Source organism: Poecile atricapillus, chromosome 22 (assembly GCF_030490865.1).
Source record: "Poecile atricapillus isolate bPoeAtr1 chromosome 22, bPoeAtr1.hap1, whole genome shotgun sequence".
NCBI lineage: Eukaryota > Metazoa > Chordata > Aves > Passeriformes > Paridae > Poecile > Poecile atricapillus.
This window is the reverse complement of record NC_081270.1, coordinates 630,306-650,174: the sequence shown is the minus strand read 5'-3', so window position 1 is coordinate 650,174 and position 19,869 is coordinate 630,306. Positions and strand designations below refer to the sequence as shown.

The window sequence follows — 19,869 nt, the reverse complement described above, 5'->3', positions numbered from 1 at the left end:
GAACAATGCAGCCCTTAAATGATCCCTTCTCCCATTAAAGAAGCAGAGCACAGAAATGAGAATTCTTTCTCATTACAGCTGGATACATTTTATTTTCTTAACATATGGAGACAACTAGGAGTGTCTCAAAGGATTAAGAAAAAAAGAAAAAAATAGGTGGATAAGCTTTGGGGAGGGAGGAAAAATAAACTTTCAGAATTTATCAACTACTTTCTCACTTTTTTTTTGTACAGGTCAAAACTGGCTCGAAGACGCACGGGCCAGATGAAATACTGAGTCCATGTAATGTTCTCATCTGTTCTCCCCACTCACCTTCCCATAGATAGTGTTACCTCTCATTTTCTCTTTGTGGTTCTTGACGGTTTCTCTTGTATGTAATCCTGTGGCTTAACATCCCCCACCTTCCCCACTCCTTCAGCACATTTTCTAGGTATTCTAACCCTTCCTTGTTTCTTTTCACCTGTACCAGAATTGTACTAGTAGCATGTGGCCAAACAAAAAGAGAAAGAAAAAAAAAATCAAAAAAATTGAGTGATTATGCACGACTCTAAAAAGAAAAAAAAAAAAGATTTTTTTTTCTATAACAATTGTTTTCTCATTTCAATTGACCTTTGGTGTCTGTCCCACTGTCCACTGTCTGTCTAGACTGCTACAGGGTTTTCATTCAATTTGTGACTTGGCAGTGGTCATTGGTTCCCTCAGGGCAAAGTTCCAATGCCAGGGAAAGATAAATTGTTTAATGGAGACATTTCCCAGCCAAGAACTGCAGTAGCTCCTCAGGCTTTCTGGATCCAGCCTCGAAGTTAAACTCTGTTGAAAGCTGATATTGGACCAGTCTATCTGGACAGACTGGATTTTGGACTTTGTGCAGGTTTCTGAGTTTCCAGGGTCCAGCAGGGTAAGGCATGAGCTAGAAAAAGTTAGGGAACAAACCAGGAGGGGCTGGCTAGAACAATCTGCCTTTAAACTCTTGCTGTGGGGTTTGCAGGTGAACAGTGCTTGGGTTTAACTCTCCCAGAAGAATTTCCATCAACACTCACTCCTCAGCCTCTGAACTGAGCTGAGTAGACTGTGCTGATATGAGGGAAAATAGACCATATATGAAAAATGAGATAAAATCCCAGAAGCTTCAGATGCTCAAGCTGTGTATTTGACAGCTGGAGAGTGTTAAATGGAAATGAAAGTGCAGTTGGTCCCTGGATCACCATGGAGGGTAGATCCCCACTTCCTGCTTTTATTCCTGACTCCCCAGTTCTGCAGGAGCAGTTCTCAGCTCTCTGGGAAGGGTTTGGGACTCCCATGGCTGTGGGATGTTTGTGCATCCCTTCCCTGCACTGCTCCCGTGTCACCCCCCTGTCCATGGGAGCATCCAAGGTCTGTGGAACACTTCCAGGCCCAGCACCTGCAGTGTTCTCCAGGGAGCTGCAGGACACTTCAAATTCCCTTTGAAATAACTGCTGAGTGTCTCCTAATTTCCCTGCTGCGATTCCCATCAGCTAAACCCCATTGTACTCAGAGTTAATCCTTCCTGGGGAATAGAGCAAGTGGGTTCTGGTCCTGCTCAGTGGAATGTCATAATTGGCTTCTTGGACATCAGCTGGGTGGTGTCAGTTCTTGACCTACAGTGTAAGTTCTGGTGGCCAAAGCTTTGGTCCTTGCCTCAAGAAAGAAGAGCAGAATGAATTTCCTTTCGGGGAAGTGAACTCCCCTCTCTCTGTCAGGTGTTAGGGAGGTTGGGGATGTGTGTGTCCTTTCCCATTGTGTTATCCCTTCTGGCTGTACCTGGGGCATTGGTAGGGCTGGCTCTGATCCTGGGCAGTGTAAAGGGATTTCATCTGGAGGCTCCAGGCTCCCAGGGGAGAGGGAACAGGGTTTGTGTTAAAGGATTTCATCTGGAGGCTCCCAGGGGAGAGGGGACAGGGTTTGTCCCACTCTTGCAGGAGGCTCACCAGGCACAGTCCAGCTCAGGAAGCTCATTTGGGTTCAGGTCACTTCAGGCCGTGCTCCGGAGTGCGTGGGACTGGAATCTGTTGAGAAAGATCTTTCTTTGCTCTGTGGGTTTCATTGTTCAGGAAAGTGCAGTGCACAATGAGACCTCCTAACAGCCTGGAAAGCAAAGGAGCAGGGGGCTGGGGTCTGACACTTGCTAGGACATATCTTTACATATCTCGAGGTAGTTCTCAAGCTAAATCATATGCTCATGCTGTCTCTGTGGTCCTCAGATTGATTTCAGAACTGGAAACCAGAGTGAGGGAGCATCCTGGGGACCCAGGAACATGATAGGGATGGGATTTTTCGGTTTTTTGTTTTTTCCTTCTGTTTTTGTCTTGTTTAACTGTGTGTGACTCTTAATACAGTGATGATATTCCTTTGTTATGCAATGATGATAAAGCACTTCCAGTGTGTGGATAAAACTGCTTGTCCTGCAGGAGGGCTCCTCACACTGCAGCTGAGCTGCTCTCAAGAATTAGGTTAATTCCAAGCATTAAGTTATCGCTGCCATCACCGCTGTTTATAATGACAGTGGAACCTGTTTGAGGAGGCAGGGTGGTTGAGGTGGTGGTAGGTTGTGACACACTGACAGCATTTTAACTTTTATCTGTTTCTTTTTTTAACTAGAAGAAAACTAGTTTCCTAAGTCTTTGCTTTGGATAAGCCAGAGAATGAACTGAGTGGATATAGGCATTGCACAAAATCATGATTAAGGGATCATCTTTAAAAGCAGGAAGAGACAGGTGCTTATTTTATACAGAGCTTGAAGTGTTACAGTTGCATAAATGTCACTCCTCTGTCTTAAAACTCCAAGCAGTTTCTGGTGACTAGAGGTCTGAGTGGATAACTGATCATCAGAAGATCTGGTTTTAAGCATCAGCATCTCTTAAAGCTGCATAATCTGTGACAGATCAGGTCCCTGTTGTGTGGAGTTCAAATGGGCATTACTGGTTTCAGGTCTGACACAAAGGCAGACAAAGTTCTTCTGCAATTACTGAAGCCTGCTCTGAGACATTTGGGTTTCCCTACTTGAAGAAACCAATCCAAGTTTTCTTTAAAGGTATAACAAATAAATAAACAAAACAAAACCCCTGAATTTTCATTCACTTCAAAGCTTAGCCTAACGTGTTAGAAACTTATTTTTGTAAACAGAATGAGGAAGGAAAAATAAGCTCAGCTGCCTTCTCCTGACACTAGGAAGCCATTCTTGGTCGCCTGCTGTGTGTGGAGTCCCAGAGTCAGACAGCTCTGGGGACTCAGCCTCTGTAGATGGGGCACTGTGGACCTGCCAGCCTGCGGGGACACACAACAGCAGGGAGCGTGGGGGGCATTCCCTGAGTGTCAGACTCCGCTGCACTTGGGTTTCATCTTCCTCTCCAAAAGGAAGGAGAAAACTCTTCTTTTTGTCCATTGAAAATTATGTTGGATCTTCCTGGGTATTTTAAAATTAAGCAAAACCTTTCCTGTGTTTTAGAAATGCACTTTAAGTATCTTTTTAAAGACGATTCCTGTATTCTGGGAATACAGAAGAGAAGGGAGTTCTGTTTCCAGAGTATGATTTCCAGGCTGCCGAGAAAAGGTTTTTTTGGTCAATGTCTAATAGTCCTTATTACTGATTAGAATGGTATTTCAAAGCAAAGACTTTACTTTTTGCTGCTTGTTATCTAATTTACAGGGATTTAATTTTATGTAATGTATTGTATATTTATACATCTGTAATTAATTGCACATTAGATAGGAAAGAGGATTAGGTTTGGTGTAACACCCAGCAGTACTAAAGCGCCTGTGCACGTGCATCTGCCTGTGCTCCTGCACACCTGAGCTGCTGGGAGCTGATGCTGTGCTGGGGGTTCTGCTGCAGATGCAGCTGTTGACCTGCTGGGGCAGGAAGGCTTTGCTGCTGTCCCTGCAGTGTGTGTTGCATCTCTCCGTTGTAGTTACTAACCCAGTCTGTGGTCTGGCTGTAGTGTCTGTAGCAGGGTGTATTAACTTCGTGCTTCCTTGTTTAAAAACATCAGCTCTTCAAGAACAGGACTGACTTTTGTTCAGAAGGCCATTTATGTGTTCTGTGTATCTGAAATCAAAACTAGTCCAACACTAACCAGATGATTGTGTCCAATGTTATTGGGAACAGGATTTAAATTGCTGGGATCAGCTGTGTATTCAGAAAACTGGTGTGGAGCTCCTAAGTCTTCAGTTCTTAATGTTGCCAAGTGAATGGGCTGCCCCTGAGCAGTGCTGAATTTTCCTCTTGTTCACCTGGAAACAAGGGACTGGAAGCAGAGGGAGTCTTGAATGATCAGCACTTCCCAGGATCAGGTCTGAATTTTCCCCTTTGCTCGTTCATACTTCATGTGCAGTTGGTTCTGGCTCCTGAATTTGGACATTAGACATGCTGTTCACTGAAATACATCCCTTGGAATTGCGGTCCCCATGTCCCTGTTAATCTCTCTGTACACAAGGTAAATGCTGAATAAGTGGCCTTCTTGAACAAATCTCTTTGCAAACTGATTTCATCCCAGCGAAGGAGTGTATCAGCAACACTGTACATTAATTTCAGGTTTTCATTTTCTTATTTTATTTTGTAAATATATCCGATATTTGGAGCTTGAGTATACAAAATGTAAATATAGTTCATGTATTTGTACTAATTCTGATCCATTTGCTGTATAGCCTTAGGTGTGCAATGCAGATATCTAACTGTGTATGGTAACCTTGCACCACTGAATTGTTAGTGAACGAGGTGAAACAATAAAGGTACAACCAGTGCATTAGCAGATAGAATGTGTGCTCCTGTCATTATTATTTAATTACTTGAATCTTATGTCAATTACTTGTTTTTAAAACACGTGCTGAAACAGCCAATACTTTCATGAAAAGAAATCCCGACTGTTCTTGAGAAAGAAGGGGAAGGGAGGCCCTGCTTATCCTCATCCTTTCCCCTCTGCTATTCTACACAGCATTTCCAAACACTTCCTGGATGCTTTTGAGTGATTATTTTGCTTGAAAAACAAATTAGGCTTGTCACAGTGCTGCCAGTACTGAACTCGCTCATCTGGGGGTGACAGCTGGAAACGAGAGGAAATGGGTGAAATAAAACCATCAGAACACAACAGCAAAGTGGGAACTGTGAACAAACCTGTGTCATCCCCATGAATCACTCCTGACTTGGTCTGAAGGTGCAAAGTTTTTAAAAGCCACGGACCAGGCATTCCCAAAACAGGTCAAAAACCTCTTAGAACTTTAAACCATCTGCATGGCCTCCTCTTCGCTGTCTGAAGAGCTGTTGTCTTTGCTGCTGGGGCTGATGCCCTGTGTTTGTTCCCGTTATGCACTTGAGTAACCTGTGAACTTTCTCTGGTGGCTCTTCTGACGGGTTCATCAATCCCTCATGGAAGCCACTCTGTCACCGCTTTCTCATTCATTCACTCTTAGTGCCCAAAATTAGAGCGAACCAAAAACTTGACGGGGCAGATTGCTGCCGGTCACCTTGTTTAGAAAACAATTTATATAGAATTTAATAGAAACTGCGGTCCCAGGAGGTGCGTGTTGCCGATACATCCAGGGTGGGGCAGTGGCTTTGTCCTGAGCTCGGTGCTGATGGAGGGACAGGTTTGTCAGGCTTGGCCTTGGGCACACAAAGGTAGCGGTGAAACCTTGGGGGCTGCCTGGGACGATCTTCAGCGGCAGAATCGCAGCCCGTTAGTAATAAATAGAAATTACAAACTGCGCAATGCCAGGCGCTCCCGGGGCTGCGTGACGCGGGGATCAGAGCAAGGGACAGCTGGGGCGGCTCCTCCGCGGCCGGGCGCGGCTCTCGGGGCTCCTCGGGCCGCGCAGGCGGCGGGGGAGCGGCGGGGACAGCGCGGGGACAGCGCGGGGACAGCCCGGGGACAGCGTGGGGACAGCCCAGGGACAGCCCGGGGACAGCGCACGGGGGAGCGGCAGAGCCTGGCGGGGACAGCCCGGGGACAGCGCACGGGGGAGCGGCAGAGCCCGGCAGAGACAGCCCGGGGACAGCGCGGGGACAGCGCACGGGGGAGCGGCGGAACCCGGCAGGGACAGCGCGGGGACAGCGCACGGGGGAGCGGCGGAACCCGGCGGGGACAGCGCACGGAGCCCCAGCCGCAGCCGCCGAGCGCTGCCGCTTTAAGGGGGCGTGGTCTCGGGACATCGGGCCATGGGCGGGGGGCGGGGCTCGCGGGAAGAGCCAATGGGCGCGCTCGGCCCCGCCCCGCCCGCAGCTGATGAGGGGAAGCGGCGCGCGCCGTAGGCCGAGCCCTCAGAGCCCCGGGAGAGAGACCCGGGAGACCCGGGAGAGATCCGGGAGATCTGGGAGAGATCCGGGAGATCTGGGAGAGAGACCCGAGGGAGACCTGAGAGATCCGAGAGAGATCCGGAGGAGACACCGAGAGAGCCGAGCGCCGCTGCCATGGCCGAGTGAGAGCGGGGCGGGAGCGGGGCCCGGCATGGCCGCGCTGCGGCTGCGGCCGGCTCGCGGCGCTGAGGCTCCGGTGCGCTGTTTGCTCCGCCGGTGACTCCGCACCGCCTCGGCTCTGTCATCTGCTGCAGCAGCAGCTGACAGAACGAACTCAAAGCTCCGTGTTTGTTAGGAAGGGATGGGCTGCCCTGGCAGCCGGCACGGTCAGAACAGCCTGACAAAGTACGGATGCTACAAGCTGGATCACTGCTGGTGTCTTACATTTTTGTTCTTTCACATTCCAGAGCTGACATTGCTTTGATTGGACTGGCCGTGATGGGTCAGAACCTGATTTTGAACATGAATGACCACGGCTTCGTGGTAAGTGAGGAAACGCATTGTTTAGGAAGGCTGACTAGCAGTAGCCCTTGGGATTGGAGCTGAGCATTTTGTGGGTGCTTCCCCCTGCTCTGATGATCTAATGGGTATTATTTCCTCCTTTAAGTTATAAAGGCCCCGTGCTGGCCTTTGTCCTGTTTCCAGATTCGAGCAGCTGTGCATGCCTGTACTCACCTCATCTGTTAATTATGCATGACTTTTCCCTGCAGTTCGCTTTGGCCTTGCCATTAAGCGCAGCTTCCCGAGTCACTTGTGAAGACACGCTCGGGTTCATCCCTGCCCTGTGCCTGGCAGGAAGGCGGAACTCAGAGAGCACAGGATGTTGGTCCTCGCTTGTATAATTTGTAGTCTGAGCTAAAGTAACAGTAACATTGGCAGCTTTTATTGACAGGTTTTTCTTGCCCCCCAGGTTTGTGCTTTCAACAGGACGGTTTCCAAAGTGGATGATTTCCTGGCCAACGAGGCCAAGGGAACCAAAGTGATCGGTGCTCACAGCCTGGAGGAGATGGTCTCCAAGCTAAAGAAGCCCCGCCGCATTATCTTGCTGGTGAAGGCTGGAAGGGCAGTGGATGACTTCATTGATAAATTGGTGAGGCAGACATTCATTCTACCTGTGATTTCTTGCTGTCTTTTGGAGGAGCTGCCTCTAGAAGTTCTCAGTTATTCATCATTAGTGAGGTTTGCAATGTATGGAGAAAACTGAAATGTTGATTTATTTTGACAGGTGCCATTGCTGGAGACTGGAGACATCATAATTGATGGAGGGAATTCTGAGTACAGAGACACCATGGTAAGCCTGTTTCCTACCCAAAGTGAATGAATGAAATACACACAACTCTTCCACTTCTGATGGTCAGAACAGTCAGTCAGTGAGATGCCATCACCCCTCTTGCACCTTCACTCTGCAGTAAACTCAGCAATTCCACCTTGGGCCTAATCTGCCTCCCCCACATCTTTGCCCAGAGCAAGTGTCACCTGACACTTAATTCCAAGCCTCTTCTGGCCTCAGTGCTGCTCATGTCTGTCTGGTGCTTATGAGGACTTGTTTCCTCACCATGTCGCTTTTGCAAGGATCCATGTCAAAGCAACAGGAAGTTTCCTAATGCTCACTTTGGGGTATGAAGAAGCTTTCTTAAGGTTGGCATCTAGCAAGTCCAAAGCAGAATTGAAGACCCAGTTTTACATCTGAACTGCTAACCTTTGTTTGTAAGGCTCTGGCATTAAGCAAAATGAAATAGTGCTGCTCTGCTCTTTGTTGCAGAGGCGTTGTAAGGAGCTGCAGGCGAAGGGAATCTTGTTTGTGGGAAGTGGCGTTAGTGGTGGGGAGGAGGGTGCCAGGTACGGACCTTCCCTCATGCCAGGAGGAGCCAAGGAAGCCTGGTAAGCATCAGATACTTTATTTTCTTGTTCAGAATGGTTTGCAACAATTCACATTGTGCACTGAGGGAGGGAAAGAGGAGGGTGTGGGTGTGGAGAGAACAAGATATGTTGCCATCTCACTTCCTCAAGGCTCCAGATTTCTCAACCTGGCTGGGGTCATGGGGCAGTGCTGAGCCTTCATGTAAGGTGGAACAAAGGCAGGCTTTTCTTCCTGGAATCCACAGGCAAAAGTAGGACCTACAGACATATGAAGGGAGAAGGGAATTTTGTTTAAATTGTAAACAAGTACTATTTCTTATTTTTTTCTTTTGATGCTGTACACACTTGGGAAGCTGCAAACCATGAATCAGGCAGCAGCAAATGGCCCTGTAGTGACACATTATAAAAGGAGCTTCAGTACATGCTTGTACTACTATTGAATGCATCAATTTATTTGCAAGTTTCTGCATGCTGCTGTGCTGTTTTATACTCAGGTCTCAGTAAAGAACTGCACATCAATGCTCATATTAGACTTTTTCTCCTGTTGCCCACTCTCTGTATAGATGTGGAAAGAGAAGGTGTGTCCAGGCTTTGCTTGAGCTGTAGTATCTCTTGAGTCCCTGTCCATTTGCATTAGTGTTTCATACCTGTATCAGCCTGTTTAAATTTGGTGGCACAAAGCCATCAACAACAGTAAGTTGCTGCCTGATCATCTTTTGCCTTGAACAGCTACGTAAGGACAGCTTCTGTGTTCAAAGGGAGAGGATGTCTGAGCTCCTTGATGTGCTTTGCACTTGTCTGTACAGTGTTGGAAGCATGACTTGATTGTCCCAATGTCTTGCAAACTGCCTAGTTGGGAAAAACATATTTAATTGGCATTGCTGTGGGGATGGGTTCTCAGCCTGCCCACTGCCCTCAGCCGAGGCTGCCTTTTGGCAGCTTACAGAAGGAGGCATCGTAGCGATAGATTTTATTTATTTTCTCTTGTGGTGTTTGTATCCCCTGCCTGTCTGCTAAGGTGTATTCTTTTTCCCCACAGGCCCCACATCAAGACCATATTTCAAAGCATTGCTGCTAAAGTGGGATCTGGGGAACCTTGTTGTGACTGGGTAAATAGTTGTTTGATACTGACCCTAACTTGGGCTTAGATCCCTGCTTAGGCAGTTTGGTTGCTGAAATTTGTGATGTTTGTCCACAATAAACACAGCACCATCACAGGCTGATTTTCTGGCTGTGTTCATTTCCAGTGTAGCATCTCTGATAACTCACACCATGCAGTGGAAAGACAAAGTTTGTGGCTAGGTCATGTGCTGGGGGAGCTAAATGGACCTGCGAGGAACTGGTTTCAGTCAGCACTGTCTTTGATTCACTCCTTTAGGCAGAAGGAAGCCATGGGCAAGTGTTAAACGCTGGAAGTGGTGATGATACTGTTGCTGAGGGGATTTTTGGATGTTTCTGGACAGGTGGGAGAGGAAGGAGCTGGACATTTCGTGAAGATGGTGCACAATGGGATTGAGTATGGAGACATGCAGCTGATCTGTGAGGCCTATCACCTGATGAAAGATGTGGTGGGCATGGAGCACGATGAGATGGCAAAGGTGATTTGCAGTTTTTAATGTCTTTCCTTTTTTTGTGCCGTGGTGTCTGTCTGCCACTGGTGAGGTGCTGGGCTTGGGGAAAGCTGCTGCATGTACATGAAGTGAATTTTTCTGACATGCCTCCTGCAAGGGGGGAATATTCCTGAGCTTTACATGAGGTAGGAGCAGTGAGCACAGACAGCTGAATGCTTATCGAAGTTGTTTAAAACTCTTACCACACTACAATTGATTTCTGTTCAGAAAGCACCTTCAGGGGCAGAGATGTGAATTACCTTGCCTGAAAAGAGCTAGTGAAACACTGAGCATTATAATCAATCAGGCAAAATATATACATTAATCAGTTAAAAGATATGGTAGAGACATAGCAAATTGGGGTGTGTATGAATACATATATGCTTTTTCTCCTTTTTCAGGTATTTCAGGAGTGGAATAAGACAGAGTTGGACTCTTTCCTGATTGAAATCACAGCCAATATTCTCAAATTCAAAGATAGTGATGGCAAATACCTCCTCCCAAAGATCAGGGACAGTGCAGGGCAGAAAGGCACAGGGAAGTGGACAGCCATTTCTGCCCTGGAGTACGGAGTCCCAGTCACACTCATCGGTAACTGCTGCTTTGATCTTTCCCACCACATCACAGTGAGGAGCAGGGGAACATGAAGTCTCAGAAGTGAGCCCACAGCAGGGCTGGGCTGGCAGAAGAGGCTCTTGTAGGTGTAGCTGTTCCAGCCTTTCTGCCCTGACAGCCGTTCCTGGGTGTTTTGCTGGGCTTGTTTTCACCTTGTTCCTTTAGTGCTGGCAGTCCTGTTGCCACACCTGTGTCCCTGGTGTCTCTGCAGTGCTGGGAGGACTCAGTGACAGGGGAACATTAAGTGCTGAGCTCAGAGTGTTTTAATGCAGAGGAGCTGTAACTTATTTGCAACATTTAGAGTGCTCTAATACTACAGATCCAGAGTGGGCTTCCCATTGACTGAATTAGATGAATCAACAGGTTCTTTGCTCTCAGATTTGCTTTCATTTCCATGCTTTCTCTACCTCTTTTTCCTTTGCATTGGCTGGTCAAGTCCTGAAGATAAGAAAACATTCAGTAGCTAAAAGAAAGTAACTGCAGTGTAGCTGTCAAAGAAACATGGTGCCTTCCAGCAGCAAAACATTCTCTAAATGGTTTTATTGTTCTGCAGCTGCACTCTTTCAGTTTTAGGCTTGAAACAGTGTTTCTTGCTTGCACTGCAGATACTCTCCTGTTTGGGGTGCTTGCAAGGATCAGGGGTGGAGGAGACACTCCCTGGTTGGTGCTGTGCAGTGAGGTAATGCTGAGCAGACAGGGAAGTGTGTGCCATAGTCCTTGTGCAAACGTGGCCGTTCTCAGGGCAGCTGCTGGCTGCTTTTACTGCGTGAGCGTGACTTGCAAACTTCTGCTTGTAAAAGCAGAGTCATGCCACTCCTGCTTTTTCCTGATTTTCCTACCATGCTGCTCCTCCCCATGGTAGAATGAAGTTTTTGCAGAAATGGAAATTAGCCTGTTCTGATTTAAGTATGATATGTCCTCCTGCTGTAGGGAGGATCCAGAGTCTTGTGAAAATATTACTCACTCTTTTTTTTTTAATTGTTGTTGGTCTGATTTTGGGGTGTGGTTATTTTGGGTTTTTTGTTTTGGTTTTTTTTTGGTATATCACAGCTCACTTAAAGGGTGGAACAAAATGACCCTATGAAGACTTGCTTCTTCTCCTATCAGACCCTGAAAAGCAAACTTTTTTCTGCCTCATTTCACAGTACTGTCTTCAATTGCTAACAAGTACAGCTTAAACCAGTATGACTAAGAACTCACTGGGCCAGCCTGACAGATGATATTTAGTAACCTGTTTAATGATGTTAGAAAACTTTCTTACAGACTTCTGAATATTAATGCTAGAGGCCTACCAGATTTGTAAATCTTATTTCATTTTATAAGTTAAGCTGCTGATTTAGTCTTGGTTTTAATTGCCCTTATTTTGCATGTGTGTATTTCAAAGCACATCCAGTTAATGTGAGCTGGCATTTAAGGAACAGCTTTTTATCTCAAAAGCATGATACAATACTTGTGAAGTCTTCAGCCTTGCTGTTCCCTGGATTGCAGTGCACCACTGTCTGTCTCTGATAGATAGGAAAAGATTTTAAAGTAAATTCTCAAAACTGAGAGCTGGTAAATGTTCTTGAGGATAAATTTTCATGTGGATGACTGTGTTTTTTTTGTTTGTCATTTGAAAGCTGTATCAGTCAGTATGTACCCAGTGGTTGTACTGAGTGGCAGTGTTGTCCCTCAGGAATGCTGTTGGAATAATTCATTTGTGCACCAGTTTTTTTGCTTGTGTACATGGCTCTTCACTCAGTGACGCTCTGTGGTGCTTGAGTATCTCAGACATGAACATGATGCCCAGCTTTGTAATGGTCTCCTCTTTCCTGCTGTACCCAAAGGCGAAGCTGTGTTTGCACGGTGCCTGTCGTCCCTCAAGGATGAGAGAGTGCAGGCCAGTGAGCTGCTGGAAGGGCCCAAAGTGACCCAATTCAGTGGGAACAGGGAGGCCTTCCTGGAGGACATCCGCAAGGTGAGTCCTTGTGCAGGGTTAGAGCAGCTTTGGGATGCTGTGAACCCTGGGAGAGCTCTTGTGTTTATATTTTATGGTTCCTGCTTTCAGCACCATGCATTGTCTCATGATGTCCACAAAGCATAATGGGACCCATTCCCAACCAAAGGAAGGTTAGGAAGGATCCAGAAGGAATTCAGCTCTAAGCCACAGTGGGCAAAGACATCTACGTGGGGTACAGAGATCATAATTCATGCACAGGAGCTTGTCCACCCCTCAACACTCCTGTCTTTGCCTGGGTATTGCTCTCTTGATCTCTCTCTGTTGAAACCAAACTTTCCAATGAGAAAGGATATTTTGGTTCTCAAATAACTGGAATGTTGCTACTGTACTCATCCCTGTTGAGATGTGGGCTGGACAGAGCATGTAGACTGTGAAGTTTGTGGTTGAACTTTGTGAGACTTCTCTTGGAATGTGAATTTGATTTTTCTTTTTTAGGCCCTGTATGCTTCCAAGATTATCTCATATGCACAAGGTTTCATGCTGCTGAGGCAAGCAGCCAAAGAATTTGGCTGGACACTGAATTATGGTGGTATTGCACTGATGTGGAGGGGAGGCTGCATCATCAGAAGGTAATTGAGATTCAACAACAACAGAATTCAACAACAGAATCACTAGATTGGAAGAGACCTCCAAGACCATCGAGTCCAGCCCATGCCCTAACACCACAGCTGATTGCCACATCCAGTCTTTTTTTAGATGAGATGAGGAGGTAACCTGGCTGCTGGGGGGAGAAGAGCAGGCAGTTTAGTTTATGAGGTGCTTGGCTGACAAGCCTAGAGATTTCCTTGGAAAATCCATGGAGTTACTCTGCTGGTAAGATCTGAGAGGCTGTAGACAACACCAAAGTTTACTGGATGAACCCACTATTCTGGTGGCTTAACTGCTGAAATATTTCTTGATCTTTGTCATGTTTGCAATCTGAGTCTGGCTGAGTCAAGCTTTGGCACTGTAATTTTTGGATTCTGGGCTTTGTTGAAAGCTGTGACATTTATTCCTGGTTAACTTTTGCCTAGTGTGTTCCTGGGAAAAATCAAAGATGCTTTTGATCGAAATCCTGGGCTCCAGAATTTGCTGTTGGATGATTTCTTTAAGAGAGCTGTAGAAAACTGTCAGGTAAGTTCCAAGGAAAGGAGAGCATAAAACAAATAATTAACAGCCAATACTGTCATGGTTCTTCTCTTTGATACTGACCAAGTTATGACTGGAAACGGAAGGTTCCCATTTTACTGTAACAGAGTAGCCTTAGGCAGAAATCCAGCAATTCAGAAGGGCCATATATACATATATATATATATATATATATATATATATGTCTGAGGAAAAAAGGCCTGGCCTGTGTGAACATTCTCACCACTGCCCTGTGTCTTGTGCCTGCTGTGCAGTTGGATTCCAGCTGAGCAGACCATAAAGCTCTGTTCCAGTACCATTGTTTGCAGTAGCCCCAGAACAACAGCTCCAGATCCACACATTCCTGTGTCTGTACAAATAGTGTCCGGGTTTGGAGCCGACAGGCGGAATTAAAACCACATTATCTGGCAAAAAAAGAAGTCTCATATTATCATTAGTAGTTCTTGTAACTGAATCTGAATATTCCATGCAAATGACTAGACCAGATGGACAGTTGAACTCAGGATGATCCACATCTGTCTGAAGTATCAGTGCTGTCCTTTTGGGCCCTTGGGCAAGCTTTGTTCTGTGCTTGGTGAGAGGTCCTGGAAGTGCCTCAGAGCTCAGAACATTCCCCCTTCCCCTCTGAATCCATGGTTTTGAGATGCTCTGACCACGTTTATGTGAAAGAACAGCATCCTTGCTTGCCTGCTTGCTGTGATTTGACTGCATGTCTCAACTGTTCTCATCCTGCTGTTAACTCTCTTACTTGCCATTATTTTAGATCAACCTCGTTTATATAAAATCAGGAATCTGCTGCAGTATTTGCTCAGCCTTGGTTATTAGATTTCATAGAACATGAACTAGCACACACAGTTGTAGTGGAGTAGTTCATGTGCCTGCACATATCTCTGAGTGAGCACTGATCAGTTTTCCCCCTCTTTTCCTCTCTCCCAGGAGTCCTGGCGCCGTGTGGTCAGTACTGGAGTGCAGATTGGAATCCCTATGCCCTGCTTCACTACAGCACTTTCTTTTTATGATGGATACAGGCATAAGATATTGCCAGCTAACCTGATTCAGGTAGGTACTGAAATCTCATTGTGCTGTTATTTAAATACTGCTTTAAAGGTCTCGATGGCAATATGTCCTAATCATTCACAGTATAGGTTGCCTAATGTATTTCTGTTGTACCTGAAATTCATGTCAGTAAAACACAGAGACAGCTGGATAAAGAACACCAGAGATACTGGTATGGCAGTGCCCAGTGTGTGTTTGTATTCCATCTGTGAACCAAGGGTCATGATATATTTGAACCCAAATGGTTTGTAGAGAAGTATCTTTGAATGTTTGGATGTATGGAAGTGCTTGTTTTTTAGATTAGTACCAAGCAAAAATCCTATACTTGCGTTTCTGCAGAACTCTTAATTTAATTATTAGATATTAGTAAATTTTTCATTGCAGTGGTTTTGCTAATAATGAGAAAATAATTTTGAGTGTTATAATATTGGAGTCTAGTCTTATTTCTACTATTCCTTGTTAGGTAACAGTAGGTGCAACTTCTAGAACTCATATGATATTGACATTTGTGTGTCTGGTTTGTCTGTGTGTTCTCATTCCAGGCTCAGCGTGATTACTTTGGTGCACATACATATGAATTGTTATCAAAGCCAGGGGAATTTATCCATACTAACTGGACAGGCCATGGAGGGAACGTGTCCTCTTCTGCTTACAATGTCTAATGGAAATCCTTCCACTTGGAGCCAAGATACTGGAGATCTCAGATATTTCTTCTAGAATATCACTTTTTACTGTACTCTGCTAGAACTTTTGTTTGGACACTTTTGTAACAACTTGTGGGTGTATTTCATACATATATGTATATCTCTCTATATGTATCATATAAGAAAACAAAATAAATTTAGTTATAAATGTGTTGAGGTGTTTTCTTTCCCCTGGTGCTGGCCAAAACTAGATAAAATGTTTTTGTGCAGTATTTAGTAGAATTTATAGTTATGTTAGGTTTATAGTATTGTAGTGCATAAAGTCCTAGGGATCAAGACCAAGTTGACTGCAGTTCAGGAATTGCTGAGATGAAGAGTGGCAAACAGCACAGGGACTTAGCAGGTTCCAGGCAGATAAAGGCTTTTCTTTCGTTGCCATGGTTTATTCCTAACAGGCAGTAGCTTGGCTCTTAGAGATTTAATTCCTGGGCATTCAGCTGCTCAGTCTGTCACACTGACCTCTCTGTGCTTTTTGTAGGAGATGGGATGGATCATGGAGAAACAAAATTAATTTTCTCCCTCCAATTGTTGTTCCTAGTTTTAAGCTCAGGCATAAAGACTTTGCATTGCTGTGTGCTTGCACTTTTCCCCCCAAATCTCCCTGATTCTTTGCCTCTTCTTCCAATGAGGCAATTAAAAATACCCACAGCTGCATGCAAAGTTGACTGTATTTTATATCCTCTCCCTGCAATGCCAGTCATCTTCATGTTATAAATGAAATTAGACAACTAGGTCTATTAAATGAAGGACAATATAATTGAAAATTAATACAATTTAGTAAAAAAACCCCAAACAATTTAATTTGCCAGTAATTAAGTATGATTAAAACATAAGCAAAACCAAGCAGGGTACAGAGAGGGCTCCTCACCCTACCTCACCTACAAAACAATGCAATTTAAACTAAACTTATATACTATATGCTTATACATATTCATTAATATTTCCTGTAAGTTTCCTCCCACTTTCAATTCTTAAATTATACGTCACTGTACTTCATGGCCCATGCTTCACTTGTTGCTATGGGGTCTTCAGTCTTCTTTTGGTCTTTGGATGAAGGCTTACACTCATCCTCGTCCTCTGGATAACCTCACAGCTTGCACTAAGCGTTGTGTTATGTAAGTAAGCATCGTGTTCCAATAACTAGCCTTGCATTTCATAGTTAAAACCATAATTTCAGACCCTATGCCTGAAGTCATTCCAACTTGGTCCATCTCAAGGTCGATTCTGTCTTGAGACATTACTTAAACTACATCCTGTATCCTATTTTTAACATGTAACATCTGTAAAGGGGCTTCAGGGTCCATCTGCCTTGTAACACTAATTTCCTTTATTGCTTTATAATTATAATTTTCCAAATAGTTACAATTGAGTTAGCACGAATCATCTCCATTTATCACATTCAGGACTTCTGAAAATTCACCTGGTGTCTAACCTTTTTATTTCTCAAAATCTGTTAAATTTTGTGCTGTGCACACTGACTTTTGTATTAATTTTTGGCCATGTGTATTTCTGCAGAGACAGCTATTTAGTCACTAGTTGAATATCAGTATAGGGTGAATTTCAGTGTGAGGTACCTTTCAGCAGAGCAGGCAGAAAGATTTGGCAGATCCATAAAACAAGCGCGGACCGCGGGCAGCAGCGCCGCTGCACGGCGGGGCCGGCGCGTCCCTCACAGCCCCGACATGGCGGCGGCCCCGCCCCGCGCGGGCAGGGAGGGAGATCGTGAGGGCGGCCATGGCGGCGGGAGACCGTGAGGGCAGCCATGGCGGCGGGAGACCGTGAGGGCGGCCATGGCGGCGGGAGACCGTGAGGGCGGCCATGGCGGCGGCCGGCGGCGGGAGACCGTGAGGGCGGCCATGGCGGCGGGAGGCCGTGAGGGCGGCCATGGCGGCGGGAGGCCGTGAGGGCGGCCATGGCGGCGGCCGGCGGCCGGAGATCGTAAGGGCGGCCATGGCGGCGGGAGGCCGTGAGGGCGGCCATGGCGGCGGGAGGCCGTGAGGGCAGCCATGGCGGCGGCCGGAGATCGTAAGGGCGGCCATGGCGGCGGGAGATCGTGAGGGCGGCCATGGCGGCGGGAGGCCGTGAGGGCGGCCATGGCGGCGGCCCCGCCCCGCGCGGAAAGGCGGGAAATCGTGAGGGCAGCCATGGCGGCGGCCGGCGGCCCCGAGCAGCAGATGCTCGCACAGGTACGGGCGGCACACGGCGGGCCGAGCCGGCTTCGGGGGTTGGGGCGAGGCCGGTGTGTCACTGGCTGCCCCTGCCTTGCTCCCTGCAGAGGCTGAAGGCGGCGGTTCACTACACGGTCGGGTGCCTGTGCCAGGAGGTGGAGGAGGACAAGGACGTGCGGTTCAGCAAACAGAGCATCGCAGCCATCTCGGAGATCACCTTCCGGCAGTGCGGTACAGCGGGGTTACCTGCGGCTGCTCACCGCAGCGCCTGTGTCTGTGCGGGAGCCGTAGCTGGAGACACAGGGCTTCAAAAATACAGCTAAATGTCACCGGGGCATTCTCTTGCATTATATATTTTTAAGTACAAGAAATACTAGTTCGACTTTTCAGACCTGAATAAAGCATTTAGATGTATTAGGGAACATTGTGTAGCTGCCTGCTTGTGTGCGAGTGGTGCCTAATACCCAGCTATGGTCACCTCTCTTAATTGATTTGCATAACTTGTGTATCTCTTCCCACCCAGTATTTTAAAATATATGACATCTTTGTGTTTTCTCTAGAAATCTTTGCAAAAGACCTCGAAATGTTTGCAAGGTATGTACCGATTGTTACAAAGTATTTCCGTTTTTTTGTGTTAGCTCCTAGATAATCTTTAAAACATGTCTTGTAATTCAAGCTTTAAAGGGCTTGGTTGGCTGCTTGAATAGTGTCTGTGAAGTGATGAAATAGAAATTCCCTGTAGGTACTTTTTGATCTTGGCCTCTTATGGTCAGTGTTGGCAAAAATGTTAAGGGATGTTTTTTGATTTTATTCAGGCATGCAAAACGAACCACAGTCACTACAGAAGATGTGAAGCTTTTGGCTAGAAGAAGCAATTCTTTGGTGAGATGCACTGTATTTTCTGTCTTGCAACATTCTTAAACCAGTTAATTCCTAAAAGCATTTGAATGAAGGTTATACTTGATGAAGCAACTGTTGCATAAGAAATTTCACTGTCTTCCTGAGGTAGATAGGCACAGTCCAGTAATTTTTGAAATTTTCATCTTATTTTGCTTCATGCCACTCTACCTCGTTGTGGTGAGGTGTAACACAGATCTGATTGCAGTTCAAGCAGCGGTGCTCTCGTTGCACCAGGCCAGCTGAAGTTCCAAGTTCAAAAGTGCAATAAGCAGACACAGCATTGTGAATCACTTTGCTTTTTCCTGGTGGTGTTTCTTTGTTGCAGCCTCAATAGCTTGAGTCTGCCTCGAGGTGCTGAGTTAATACTGCTCGAGGTGCAACATTAACACAGGCATCACAGAATCATTTTATTCCCTCCTGTGCTGATCTATATGATGTTCAGTGGATAAAACTCACTGATGTGTTAAGACATGCCTGTATGTGGATCCATGAAAAATGCTTTCAATACTAATTTTACTTTTGTGTGAGGAGATTTTTTTTCCCTTCTGTGTGTGATTTGAAACACACAACAAGAACTTGCCTGAGAAAGCAAAGTAAAAGTTTTTTGGAGTCTGACATATTTTTTGTAATAAGAATTTGCCCTGTTAATTTCTCTTCAGTATTTCTTTCTAATGTTTTGTGAATTAAAGTTCCTCAGTAGAGTACTGATTAGCTTATTGTTCCCAGCTAAAATATATCACTCAGAAAAGTGAAGAGCTTGCATCAAGTAACATGGAGCAGAAAGAGAAGAAGAAAAAGAAGTCCAGTGCAGCTAAGGGAGAGAGAACTCCTGGGGAACAAGAAACAGCTATGACTGAAAATGAAGATTCCAATATGGCATGATTTATCTTTCGAGTAATATTTCAGGACATTTACTATCCTAGAGAAACCAGACCTAGCTTATTCATCTTGCAGGTTAGCTCCAGTAATGAATCTTTAGGTTTTCAGGTGAATGCAACTGGATTTGTATTGTTCCAAAAATTAAAAGTCTGTCAGAATTCAGTAAGCTTACAGCCAAAATGCCTTAATTGCTCACAAAAGGTATCTGTTATTAAAATTAAAATACTTTAAATAAAGAGTTTGAAATAGACCATTCTCACTGAGCCATAACTCAGTATGTGCAACACCCTTCATTCTGCTACTTTATTTCTCTAGTAACTCTGGCTTTTTCCTTGCTTCCAATTTTTCTATTTTTGCTCAGGCATTTTGCATATTTTGTTTTTAAGAAGCCATATCTCTCACTCATTGCCTTGACACGTAAAGGTGTTTTTTGTTGTTTCCCCCCTGTGGCACTGCTGGGCTACAGTTGTCACTGCCAGTAATTCCCATTTTCAGGCGGCACCGTGGCTGCAGAGCAGCAGGCAGGGATCCCACGAGCCTCTGCTGGGCTGGCAGAGCCTTACCCAGTGCAAAGGAAATGAAAATAATTAGTCAAAGGAAGCAGATTTCTAGGGGTAGCACAGCCATCCGTGCGATTGCA

At 45.7% G+C, this 19,869-nt stretch overlaps 3 protein-coding genes across 12 annotated transcripts in view; all 3 read left to right on the top strand.

Moving 5' to 3' along the window:
* KIF1B (kinesin family member 1B) overlaps positions 1-4,776 on the top strand; it is an 83,842-nt gene extending 79,066 nt beyond the window's left edge. For all 10 annotated transcript variants that reach the window (XM_058854904.1, XM_058854903.1, XM_058854901.1 and 7 more), the window contains one exon: positions 234-4,776. In XM_058854904.1, the coding sequence (XP_058710887.1) occupies positions 234-276 (43 nt within the window). In that variant the 3' untranslated portion in view covers positions 277-4,776. The remainder of the gene's footprint in view (positions 1-233) is intronic.
* A 1,506-nt stretch (positions 4,777-6,282) lies between these two features.
* PGD (phosphogluconate dehydrogenase) lies at positions 6,283-15,434 on the top strand. Its single transcript, XM_058854915.1, has 14 exons — positions 6,283-6,298; positions 6,330-6,432; positions 6,718-6,793; positions 7,221-7,400; positions 7,536-7,601; positions 8,073-8,191; positions 9,210-9,279; positions 9,634-9,768; positions 10,182-10,371; positions 12,222-12,352; positions 12,830-12,963; positions 13,408-13,507; positions 14,459-14,581; positions 15,121-15,434. Exons 2-14 carry the CDS (start codon positions 6,425-6,427, stop codon positions 15,238-15,240), a joined length of 1,452 nt encoding a protein of 483 aa, XP_058710898.1. The 5' UTR covers positions 6,283-6,298; positions 6,330-6,424; the 3' UTR covers positions 15,241-15,434.
* Positions 15,435-17,291: 1,857 nt separating this feature from the next.
* Positions 17,292-19,395, top strand: CENPS (centromere protein S). Its single transcript, XM_058854918.1, has 5 exons — positions 17,292-17,468; positions 17,558-17,681; positions 18,011-18,044; positions 18,266-18,332; positions 19,077-19,395. The coding sequence occupies exons 1-5, from the start codon at positions 17,376-17,378 to the stop codon at positions 19,230-19,232; spliced, it is 474 nt and encodes a 157-aa protein (XP_058710901.1). The 5' UTR covers positions 17,292-17,375; the 3' UTR covers positions 19,233-19,395.
* The last annotated feature ends 474 nt before the right edge of the window (positions 19,396-19,869 follow it).